We start from the raw sequence: 11,795 nt of genomic DNA, 5'->3' as shown, positions 1-11,795 counted from the left end.
GCCTACTTCATGACGCTCAGGAGCTAGCAGCCATCGGCCTCTATATGACCAAGGCCGAACCCCAAGCTATATCTAATGTCTGTGAAATTCACCTTCACTTACAGATTGGGCTTGACCCAGGGCCGAACGACAAGTTGTTCAAGCCGTCATATTCAACCTACCACACCTTGTTCCGCTAAGGATTCTTAAAAATTAAATACTTATTTGTAATATTGAAGCTTAAAAATAATGAACTTACTAAAATAATTTTTGTGCAATATAAATCTTGTTTTATAGATCTTGATAAGATCTTTTGAACGGTGCAAAAAAAAAAATCAAAAAAATATTTTTGTAAATATATTACTTTCAAGTTTGAAAATTACAAATACGTACTTATTTTTAAAAATGAGTTTTTTTTGTCCTTATTCCTTTTTTTCCCTCGTTTGTTAGTTTTACACATAATTTTTGTAGATTATTGATTCGTCTCGAAGAGAGAAATTGTAAAAATAAATTTTTTTATTTTACCAAATAGCACTTCTATTTCTCTAAGGCCATTGAAAGTATTTTTGAAAATATCCAAGATAAAAGCCAAAAAAAATGGCTTTTGAGTTTTTTTTCATGGATATTTAAAATAAAAATTGGGTAGAAATCACAATTTTTTACTTTTCGATTCGTCTTGACGAGACGAATTCATAATTTACAAATGTTAGGTATAAAGCTAATAAAAAATGAATAAGGACAAAATAAAAAAAAAACATAAAAAACTTTAGTTAAACAAGGCCAAAATTAGAAACGTCGCTTTCTTTTTTTAATTGGACAAATAACTTCCTTTTAGAGAAATCGAATAAAAAGGGATTAATAAAATGACTAGAATAGGGATTTGGGGAATTGGCGCTTACGCCCCTTGTACTTTGAGAAAAAATCACTTACACCCCTCGTAGCAAAATTTTAAAAACACACACACACACACTCCTTTAAGGCTTTTAACTCATGAGCAAAGTGAAACCATCAGTTTAATTCAATCTCTGAAACCATTAGTTGGCTTTTACACTTTTAAAACTGTGAGCAGTTTTAGCACTTTTGGGAAACTACTCCTAACGAGAAACAATGATATGCCGATCTTTATCCTCTGTCAAAAATTCATTCACTAAATTTTTCTTCGCATATTTTTAACAAGACATGCTCTTAATACACAAGCAGAAAAGAAGAGAAAATAACAAATTAAAGGACAAGACATGGTCATCAAAGGACATTGTTATGAAGTCATAATTAAGTTGCGTAGCCCATTGCTCTCTCCCACTTTGTCTTTAAAAGATGTTCCTACAAAAAAGAAGAGAGCACAATAATAGAATCAAGTAGAAACAAAAGATAGAAAGAAATTAAGGTTATCTAAAACCAGGTTTGTTTGGAACTTATGAAAAATTAAAAGAAAATGAACGAATTGATTTTTTTTTTTAAATAATCTTACATTGTTTGATTTAGATATAAAAAGGAGAGAAAATAACAAATTCAAATTTTGTGCCGAGTAAATTTTTATTTCAAATATTTCTTTCAGTCTCCTCTCATTTTTTTAAATACTATCTTTTATTGTCTCTCACATTCCTCAACTTCCAATTTGGATGTTCCAAACACCATAGAGTACATTGGTTAAAAGACGACACCAGCTGCCGCCACCGCCGGCCGACGATCCCTGCTCCGTAATTTCCGCAAACCAGAGCGACATCTTGCCGCCTCTTCGTTTTCAGCTTCCATCACCGTCTTCCACCTCACTCCACACCAGGTACCAACTCCGCCTTACCAAACTCTCCTTCCATTTTTCCACCGAACTCTCACATACACAAGCAGTTGAAAACGACAATGAAACCCCTCCTCAAAAACCCCCACCTTTGTCTCCGCCGTGCATTCACAAACCCATTCTCTTCGACGCCACCCGCCGCTGCGGCCTCCTCCGACTATCTACATCTACACCAAGCAGAAACCCGAATAAGAACCATATGTGAAAAACCCACTTCCCAATTCGCCGAAGCCATGTCGATTTTCGACAAAATCGTCGATTTGAACCTAATCCCATGTGGGTCTACCTGCAATCTCTTAATCGGAGCGCTCACGAAGTCGAAGAACTACAGTTTAGCTCTCAAAGTGTATAATAAAATGATCCATGTCGATATTTTGCCGAGTTTTCTAGTATTGAGTGGTTTGATAGAGTGTTTCGTGCATGCACATAAGCATGATTTCGCTATTGGGGTATTGGGTACGATGGTGAAGCGCGGTTTTAGTGTTAATGTATACAATGTGAATGTTGTATTGAAGGGTTTGTGTACAAATAGTGAGGTTGATAAAGCAATGGAGATTGGAAGAGTATTGGGTAGAGGTTATGTGGTACTCGATGTATGCAGTTTTAATACACTCGTAAATGGACTTTGCAAAGCGAAGAGATTGGAAGAGGCTATGGATTTGAGAATCGAGATGGAGGCTGCTAATTGCAGCCTGAATGCGGTTACTTACAGCTGTTTAATGGATGGTCTATGCAAGGAGGGTAGAATGGATGAAGCTATGGGTTTGTTGGAGGAAATGAGGATGAATGGATTGGACGTTGATGTTGTTGTGTATGGGACGCTTATCGGTGGTTTCAGTCGTAAAGGGGAGGTTATTCAAGGGAAAGGTCTTTTCGATGAGATGGTGAGAAAAAGAATTGCCCCCAATGTGGTCACGTATACTTGTCTAATAGACGGGCTTTGTAAGATAGGGCATTGGAAAGAAGCTGCGTTAGTGTTTAATAGGATGACAGAACGTGGAATCCTTCCCGATAATGTCACTTATACATGTCTAATTGATGGGCTTTTCAAAGATGGGAGGGCCCCTAAAGCTGAGGAGTTGTTTGTTTTGATGCGAGAAAATGGTGAAGAGCCTAGTGTTGAAACATACAATGTACTGATTAGTGGATTGTGCAGGGAAGGAATGGTAAATGATGCTTTGAAAACATGGCAAATGATGATAGAGAAGGGTAAGATGCCTAATTTGATTACTTACAACAGTTTAGCTAGGGGGCTTTGTGAAAATGGAAAGGTTGACGAGGCAGTTATGCTTTTTGATCGGATGCTGAAAGACAAGACCTGTATTAAACCTGATAATAGGCTGTTTACTGAGCTAATCCAAGGGCTGTGCAAAGAAGGTCGTCTTGATGATGCTTTAGGAATTCATCACAAGCTTGTGGAGAATGGGGGAGGTAGAGATATGGTTCCTTACAATATTTTGATCTGTGCATTTCTGGAGACAGGGAATGTCAAAAAGGCAATGGAAATTTGGAAACAGGTGCTCCAATTGCAATTGGTTCCAAATTCTTTTACTTATAGTGTTATCATCAATGGATTCTGCAAATTGGGTATGGTTAATATTGCAAAAGGCATTCTTTTGCGAATGAGAGCGTCTGGTGTTAGCCCTACCTTGATTGACTATAATACATTGATTGCGACTCTTTGCAAGGCTGGCAGTTTGGATCAAGCAAAGAGGTTGTTTCATGAAATGAAGAACGCTAACTGTGAACCTGATCTTATCACATTTAATTCAATAATCGATGGAACTCTCAAAGCAGGGGATATTCAATCATCGAAAGATTTAGTCACAGACATGGTTCAAAGGGGTCTTGTCCCCAATACCCGGACCTTTTCCATATTGATAAATAGGCTTTGTAAACTAGGTCAATTGGAGGATGCTAAAAATGTTTCTGAGGGAATGATTGCTAGTGGCTGTTCTCCGAATGCCTTTGTATATGATTCTCTTCTGAAGGGCTTTTATTCGAGGGGTGAAAAGGATGAAATTATTAAGTTGCTTCATAAAATGGCTGCCGAGGGTGTTCTTCTTGACTCAGAAATAACTTCAACTATCTTGATGTGTATTTGCTATGTCTCTGAAGATATTGATTTTATGGATCTTTTGCCAAGTTTTTCCCAGCAAAATTCAGAAGTATCAAACATTACATGCAATCAATTACTGAAGAGACTCCAAAAATCTCACCCCAGTATTGCTTGATTTACTTGTAATATATCAAGAAATGGTTGCTGATTCTTTGTTACGTGCTGCTTTCTTGGGTAAGTCTTTATCTTTTCTTTGAATTCTACAGTTGTATATGGGTATGGTATCGCTAGTTTCTCTTAAATTAGCCTATTGATGTTGGAATGTATCTTTTCTTGAAACCAAGATTCACCAAAGCATGATGGAAACTAAAATGTATTTTTTTGCCAGCATCTCTCTCCCTCTGTCTCTCTCTACACACACAGACACACATATGCATAGGCCATAGAGTGCGTGTTAGTGGAATTAAAATTTTGTTTGGTTCAATTAATTGCTTTTTTCTGAAATGTTTGTAGATAGTTTTCCTTCTTCACCCTCATACCCTTATTCTTGTGCAGTTGTGCTTGTATCAAATTTCGGAATGTTAAAAGAGACTTTATTTTTCTAATTGACACCTTTGCTTTATCCACTCTGTAATCATTGATGTGTTAGGAAGTTATAAACCAGCCACCCTCACACTGGCAGCAGTGGGAAGTTCATACCTTATTCCTTTGTTAATATTTATACATGTCAGGGCATAATTTTCTGGTTAAGCATGGTCCTGCTTCGCATAAGCAGAAGAAAGAGTATGCCATTGCCATTGTCAATCAAGTATGTCATAGCTGTCGTCAATCAAGTATGAACAACTGCTTAACCTGCAAAAGACGCATCTATTTATGCACGTAACCTTCAAAAGACGCAACTATGGATCCGAGGCTATGAACATGATTTTTAGCATATTGTAGTTGATATCCATTTCCAAACTCTCCTATAATGTTTTGAATTGCGATTGAGAAATATCTCAAGGTTTTATTTCAAGATATGTATGTTTCTATTGTCCTCTACAAAGGAAATATCAGCTGCAGAGTGCAGCAAGGCGTTCTTCCCAACAATGCATGTTATGTTACTAATAAGAACACTAATTGTCCAAAAGCTTTAAGCTCTTAGAAAATGCGCCCAGCAATGTATGTCAAGTTTTCCAACATCCTCCTCGCGCACAAGCTTAAGCTCTTGGAGTGGATGCTGCATCCTAAGTGAGATATATTCCCGGGTTGTAAAAGTTGGTTTGTCAATTTAGTATCGGATTAATAGTCTTTCTAAATTTGCTTAATTTTATGTTTCCATTATCTTGATTTCATTATCTCCAGGTGTGCTCAAATTGTGGTGAAAAGTGCCCTTAGGCATGAGTGTTTCTGTGTCACTCTCATTGATTATCTAGTTTTACACCAATTGTTTGCTTCATTAAATTTGGGTTTGGATTTGTTCCAGTCCTCCGGCAGAGAGATCAACTTGGACCTTGGTTGCCAAACTATGAAGTTTATTCTGTACAGTCTCAACACCACAAGTGGTGCCAAGGAAGATGGCTGTATTCGACCACTGGTGGCATTTTTAAAATCGCTCCTTTGGAAGGTCTTGGTAAATAAGTTGAGCCTATATATGTACTTTTTGTTCTCCTATGAGCCTATACATCTTTGTCCTGGATGTTTGTTTGGTTTTTTATTGAAGACATTTTATTTAGTTTTTGAAGATTCTGTTGGTTAGATTAGCATGAATCATAGAGAAAACTTGTCAAACTTTATTGCATATGCTTTCCGATGTTGCATGGGTTTATTTTTTATTCATGTAAATGTATAATTATGATTCTTTTTTTTGTTTGCATGAGGTATCTCTGCTTGCAAAGTTTGATTGTATCGCGCAACTACGAAGTTCATTCTTTAATCACTATGTTAAATCTTGGTATGTGACCATTGACATAATTTCCATTTTTGTTGTAACTTGCAATGATTTTATCACCATATAGAGCTCCTATTTTGATTGTCACTATTTCTGGGGAAAAAAACACCACCTCATTTGTGGATTTTATTTTCTGTCATAGAGTGCCCAATTGTTGCTTTGGTAAAGCACTCCCCACCATTTTGTGCAGCCCATTGAACCCTTGTGTGTGTGGATCCCATTGAGCCCAACTTTACATCTTTATTTTTATTTTTTGTGGCAGGTGTGACTGGTTTTGGAGATTAGCAAAACATCGAAGTTGTTGGTCATTAACCCATCCTAAGGAGTTTGGCCAAGTGGTTATGAGAAAAAGTAAGTGCTCCTCTGTAAGGTCACATGTTTCATTTCCACGGAGGCCAAACATTCCAAACCTTGAGGCCACTAGAGGTTTGCCTGCTTAGTCGTTAACTTTAGGGCCCCGGAATTAGTAAAGGAAGGAAGGTGCGGACAAGCTGACCCTAACATCTAGTTGTAAAAAAGAAGAAGTTGGGTCATTGGTTAGACAAGAGAGATCAATAATTATGTAGCGAAGTTATGCTTTAGTCAATTTCTTTTATATGGTATTCGGTACATACAGTTGGTCTGTTTCTTTGTTTGGTAGTATTCTGTAATCATGAAAATAGCTCCGTTTTTTTAATTCATTGATTTATAAAAAAATTTGTTACCATACATATAGACTGAGTTATGTTATCGTGGTTTTTTTGTTTGCATTCAGCTTTTGTGTAGAGTTCCGCAGGCACGGGTTTAGTTCAAATAAAATGTTCTCTTGGAACAGAGGGAGCATTAGCAGCCTACCATCAGATCATCGGAGTAGGACCGGAGCATGTGCCACTCGGCTGGGATAGCGGGTGCTGTCCCTCAATGGGGACAGCAGAGCCCCCCCGTTCCCTAGTTGGTGTCCAACTGAATTTCATGCTAAAAGTTGATAATTTACAACCAGAACTAAACAAATCAAAATTGAAAATGTTGCAAAATACGCTTTTTGAGTAGTTTTTTCACAAACAAAAAGAAGCAGCTGCTCTTGGCCTACTCACCGAGATAACTGGATCGGCAATCCAAGCTTGATCCGATAATGAAAACCATTCATTTCTTAAGCTCATCTCTGCTCCCAAGGACTCTAGAAGACCAAACAATTCAAACTTTACTCGTTGTCACCTCAACATTGAAAACCAACCTATGCCAATCAAGAAAAAAAAAATTGAAAAAGAATCTATATATATGACCACAACCACAAGCAAGAGCTTGAATCATTTGAACGTGTTTAGTTTTCCAGTCCAATTTCAAACAACTCCATACTCAAATCAACTCAAATAATATATATACGGCCCAAGCTCAATTTTGCATCTATTGCAACCAAGCATTCTATAGTTCTAGGGTCAAATTATGTATCTTACAAGCTACAACCACTGCAATGAGTTAAGGCCTACAGACGAAGCAAAAAATGGTCTGGAAACTTTAGATATGCCAGAGAAGACAAATTTCCCAAACAACTGTGAAATAAGGAACAAAGTCTCTCATCGTTTGATAATTTTGCAGTTAGCACTGGCAAATTTTCAAACCCATTTAACAAAGCAGGCCACTCTGCAGGCATCAAGGAGTGAAAATATCATCCATTCCCCCTACTTCCCGGAGGATCAAGCTCCTAGGTTCAAGTATTCCACCGGAATAAGTTGCAGCATTTAGGAGAAGACATCTGCACCCATAAAACTTAGTTTGGCATCAAGTCCAGTGCAGTCCTTGCCATGGCGATTCCAGAGAGCCCAGTGTGAGCTAATGACAGGTGAATTGGTAGCATCTTTTAATCCTCTTCGCTCTCCCTTCTCCATTCTTGATCTTCAAATAGGTCTTCAGGTGGGTCGTACACAACCATATCGGGGAACAGCTCCAAGAAGTCATCTTTCACTTTCTCCCTCAGTTCTGGGTACGGAATGAGCCCTTTGAGTATGACTCGGTAAGGCAGCGAGAGTGGGGGATCAGGAGACTGTCTCATTTCATCGTATATGTCCATTGCCTCTGATGGCAAGCCACCATCCAAGAAGGCCCTCATAATGTCGCCAAATGTATGTTGATCAAAAAGAACTTCCTCCCTCTTTAGATCTTCCCATACCCGCTTTGCTTCATCAACTTTCTTATTCCTTGCAAGCATCATAAGCATATCTCTGTAAAAGAACATGTCTGGCCGGTACCATATTTCTTTACGCACCAGATCGTATAACTGCAGAATTAGAAAATCAAGTCAAAACATACAGTTAGCAAAGTTGGAACAGGGCACTTGCATAATTATTTCTTCTACAGTAAGCCATCTAGGTATTCTGTACACGATTGTACCTTATTTCCAGTAACAATCCACCCTGTCTTTCTAGTGAGGATGTTTGGATTATAAATCTTAAACTGCCATGAAACTTATAAATCTTAAACTACCCTAAACCCCAAACCGATATCATTTAGATGGTTCTTTGAGGCAAATGGTGGTAGAGGACTGTTGAAGAATACTGCACTCGTGTAGATCCACCACAAAACATGAAATCTAGATTAAACCCTACTGATGATTGCACTGGTGAAATCCCAAATAACAAGATCCCAACGAGACTTTGACTTGAATGAAGACCCGAATAGAAGCACACATCAAACATCCCAATATCATTGTCAGCTAATTCCACCACATCAGATGCATCTCCAACCAGAATCAGTCCTGATTGCCCCAGCTCGAAGCAGTGTTCTAAAAGTCGGCCCACTAGTCCCTGCCTAGGCGCTAGGCTGTGGCCCAACACCTAGATTAAGCAGCCGACTAGTCGGCGCCTAGTCCCCGCCTAGGTGCTAAGTGGCCGCCTAGTCTGCCCGATTAGCACCTACCGATTTTTAGAACATTGGCTCGAAGGCAGTATACACAAGCACACATCAAACATCCCAATTTTGAGCATGCCCCACGAAACAATAGCATCATCAAATAAGCACATTGGGACATCATAATTCTTCTTTTGACAAGTAACAGATTAGCAATAATAAGGATTCCACGAATCCACCTATTGTCAAAACCTTTTATGTATTCCACCTATACCGCTTTCTTAGTTACTCCGCCGAAAACCATCCACACGAAATGAAAATCAAGGATGCATGGATCTCCGCGACGCAAAAATCTCGCTGTCCAGAAAAAGAAAGGGGATAAGCTTGAGTCTGTCAAAAAACGAAAGAGAGACTCTCAAACACATATTTCATGGATATTAACACCTAGTCTCGTATTTCAATAGATTTTTTTATGCATATCAATGCACATTTTACATGTTATCATCAGCATTTTCCTATTCTCAGAACACTACCACTTTGAAGAACAGGAGGTCACAACCGGCACTTATCATCAAGGGGAAAAAATAGAGCACCAATTGACATTCTTGTTCTTTTATTCCCAACTTTTCTGAGAAAGAACCCAAGTAGAGTTTAGGAGCCCATTTGGTATCTATTTCAAATTTTGCTTATTTTGTGTCTTGCCCATTGCTTAAGCCAAACCCAACTAAACCAAACCGAGCCTCAAATTCCAATCAATTGGTATCGACCACATCAATCTGTTACCTCCAATGAGTTCTATCGTTGACATTATGCTCAGTGATATCAAAGAAATCGTCTTTTCAAACTACCACCTCTAAACTTAATTCTGATCTATCCCTCCCCTTAGTACTACCATCTACCTTAACCATATCAATCTTTTTAACACTACCGAATCAACCGATTTACAATAGACGTTTTCAAACAATCTTAATCACCCTCAACTTATTTCAATAAAGAAATAAGCAAGTGAACCAAACAGATAGTGAGTAAAGCAATCCCAATGGTGCTTTTTTTTTGTAATCAAATCATACAGTTCACAGAAACCAAACAATGTGCGGCCAATTATTCAATACTCCCGGAGTATCATGTGGCATTGCCATGTGGTACTCCCTACAAATAAAAGATCGCCACCACATGATGTGGGTCATTCCTTGTCTCCCAACCACCCAACAAAAGTGGATGAGCTTGTCACCAGGCTAGGCAAGGCATGGCACACATGTGCTTGTCACCGGGCTAGGCAAGGCATGGCATAAACTTTTGCTTGGTCGTTTGGCTTGGAAGCCTCGTGCTAGAACATCCTATGGATAAATGGCCTGAATTTGGCGTAGGTAAATATATTAAGCATAAAAAATCAAGATATCTTTTTAAAAGAATTTATGGTTGGGCCAGGAGGCTGCTTACGTATCACTTTGAGGAAAGTTAGACCAAGCTTAGTTCGGACCTATCCGTTATAAAGTGAATCATAATGTCCCTACTGGAAAACTTACCCCAAAACTTGTCACAACTTAAATGATTGGGAGCACCACGCAGCCGGAGCGACAATAATTACTCACAATGTGCAAAAGTGCAAGTAACAGAAGAGAAGCGAGACTATAAACAATAGTAGTAAACAAACGAACCGTCATGGAGAGAGAGACGAGGTCCTGTCGCTGAAACTCGGCGAGGACGGCGACGAGGTCGGACTTGAGCAGCCGAGAGACGTGGGACTTGATGAACCGGTCGAACCGGACCGGATTGGAGTGGAGTCGCTTGAGCTCTTTGGCCACCATCAGCCCTTCCTTCCCCATCTCCTTCTTCCGCCTCCATATCGACAGGCTCGGGCTCGACGCCGAACCGGTGACTCGCCTTGCGAACCGGTCAGGGGAATCTACTAGGGTTTTCGGAGGCCTTGAGATGAGCGGTGGGGAAAGTTTTCGGAGATGGTTTGTGGCTCGTCTCAGCATTCTAATGGTTATTAGACGGAGAGAGTGCCATTGCAGGGAGCTTGGAATCGCCTGGTGTCGAATTGTCGATGGGAGTATTAGTAGGATTGAGGAAGACGGTGCCCCGATTTTGTGGTTCGCTCCGTGGCCAATAAAAAATTGTCGATGGGAGTAGCAAGGGTAGGTTTGGATTAATAAGTTAAAAGTGATTTTTGGGGAGTGATTTTGCAGCTTTTTTTTTGTTAATGTCATTTTTATTTGGGTCTTAATGAGATAATTTATTTTGTGAGAGAAGAAAATTGACATTAACAAAAATGAAAATGACAAAATTAATTCATTTTTTCTGTATTTATTCAAAAAAATTTACATTTGTTTGTTTTACGTTAAATTTGTGACTTATTGATTCGTTTTGTCGAGAAGAATCGGAAAAATAAACAAATATGATTAATACTCATAACTTTTCGAAGAAAGACAAAAATAAGTTAATAAGATAGTTTTTTTTTTTTTTACTTATTCTTGTCTTTTTGAAAAAAATTATGAGTTTTGATAAAAAAAAAATTTTACTTTTCGGATTCCTCTCGTCGAGACGAATCAATAAGTCACAAAAATTTGACACAAAACTAACAAATGTGGAAAAATTTTGAATAGAAACAAAAAAATAAATTACTATTCTACTTTTAAAGCCAAATGAGCCCTAAGATGTACTTAGATACAAATGGGCCAAGCCAAGTCGAACTTTGTAGGGAAAATGACGGCCAATGACATATTTTGATAATTAATACTTGTCAATGACATGCTGAGAACATTTGTTAATGCTGAAAATGTCCTTAATGGATATTAATTATCAAAACACGTCATAGGCCGTCATTTTCCCAACTTTGTAATGCTTGAATTGGGCCGAGACGAGCCTATCATACGAGCCGAGCTTTTGCATGCCGAATCGAGTTTAAATTATTGAGGTGTTTATTACACAAGCATAAAACGAGCCGAGTTTTTTGTGTCTATTGCCTATATTTTTCAATCGATAATATTTTTTATGATTTTGACAATTTTGTATTATAGAACAAATTAAAATCTATTAAATAAGATCCATATCTTATATTTTTCGAAATCCACATTGAAAGATATAGATAATAGATATCAAAAAGACAAAATAAATAATGGACAATGAAAATGAGATAAAGGGAGTACATTTTTATGTGTTTTTAAAAAATTCCAATATATTTTTCCGACCTTCACAACGGTAGC

The 11,795-nt window shown here is 38.2% G+C and overlaps 2 protein-coding genes across 6 annotated transcripts; one reads left to right on the top strand and one right to left on the bottom strand.

Moving 5' to 3' along the window:
- Window positions 1–1,597: 1,597 nt before the first annotated feature.
- LOC131312565 (pentatricopeptide repeat-containing protein At4g28010) lies at window positions 1,598–6,470 on the top strand. 5 transcript variants are annotated; one of them, XM_058340412.1, is made up of 4 exons: window positions 1,598–4,067; window positions 5,299–5,445; window positions 5,693–5,766; window positions 6,026–6,470. In XM_058340412.1, the coding sequence occupies exon 1, from the start codon at window positions 1,837–1,839 to the stop codon at window positions 4,006–4,008; it is 2,172 nt and encodes a 723-aa protein (XP_058196395.1). In that variant the 5' UTR covers window positions 1,598–1,836; the 3' UTR covers window positions 4,009–4,067; window positions 5,299–5,445; window positions 5,693–5,766; window positions 6,026–6,470. The 5 variants fall into 5 exon arrangements, with proteins under 5 accessions (XP_058196395.1, XP_058196398.1, XP_058196394.1 ...); XM_058340415.1 differs by lacking the exon at window positions 5,693–5,766 and having other exon boundaries at window positions 5,299–5,439; XM_058340411.1 differs by lacking the exon at window positions 5,693–5,766.
- A 625-nt stretch (window positions 6,471–7,095) lies between these two features.
- LOC131312564 (pentatricopeptide repeat-containing protein At1g62350) lies at window positions 7,096–10,718 on the bottom strand. The gene is made up of 2 exons (XM_058340410.1): window positions 10,245–10,718; window positions 7,096–8,017 (listed from the first exon to the last, which is right to left on the bottom strand). The coding sequence occupies exons 1-2, from the start codon at window positions 10,566–10,568 to the stop codon at window positions 7,601–7,603; spliced, it is 741 nt and encodes a 246-aa protein (XP_058196393.1). The 5' UTR covers window positions 10,569–10,718; the 3' UTR covers window positions 7,096–7,600.
- Between the last annotated feature and the right edge of the window lie 1,077 nt (window positions 10,719–11,795).

Source organism: Rhododendron vialii, chromosome 13a, assembly GCF_030253575.1.
Source record: "Rhododendron vialii isolate Sample 1 chromosome 13a, ASM3025357v1".
Classification (NCBI taxonomy): domain Eukaryota; kingdom Viridiplantae; phylum Streptophyta; class Magnoliopsida; order Ericales; family Ericaceae; genus Rhododendron; species Rhododendron vialii.
This window is presented reverse-complemented; position numbering and strand designations above follow the sequence as displayed.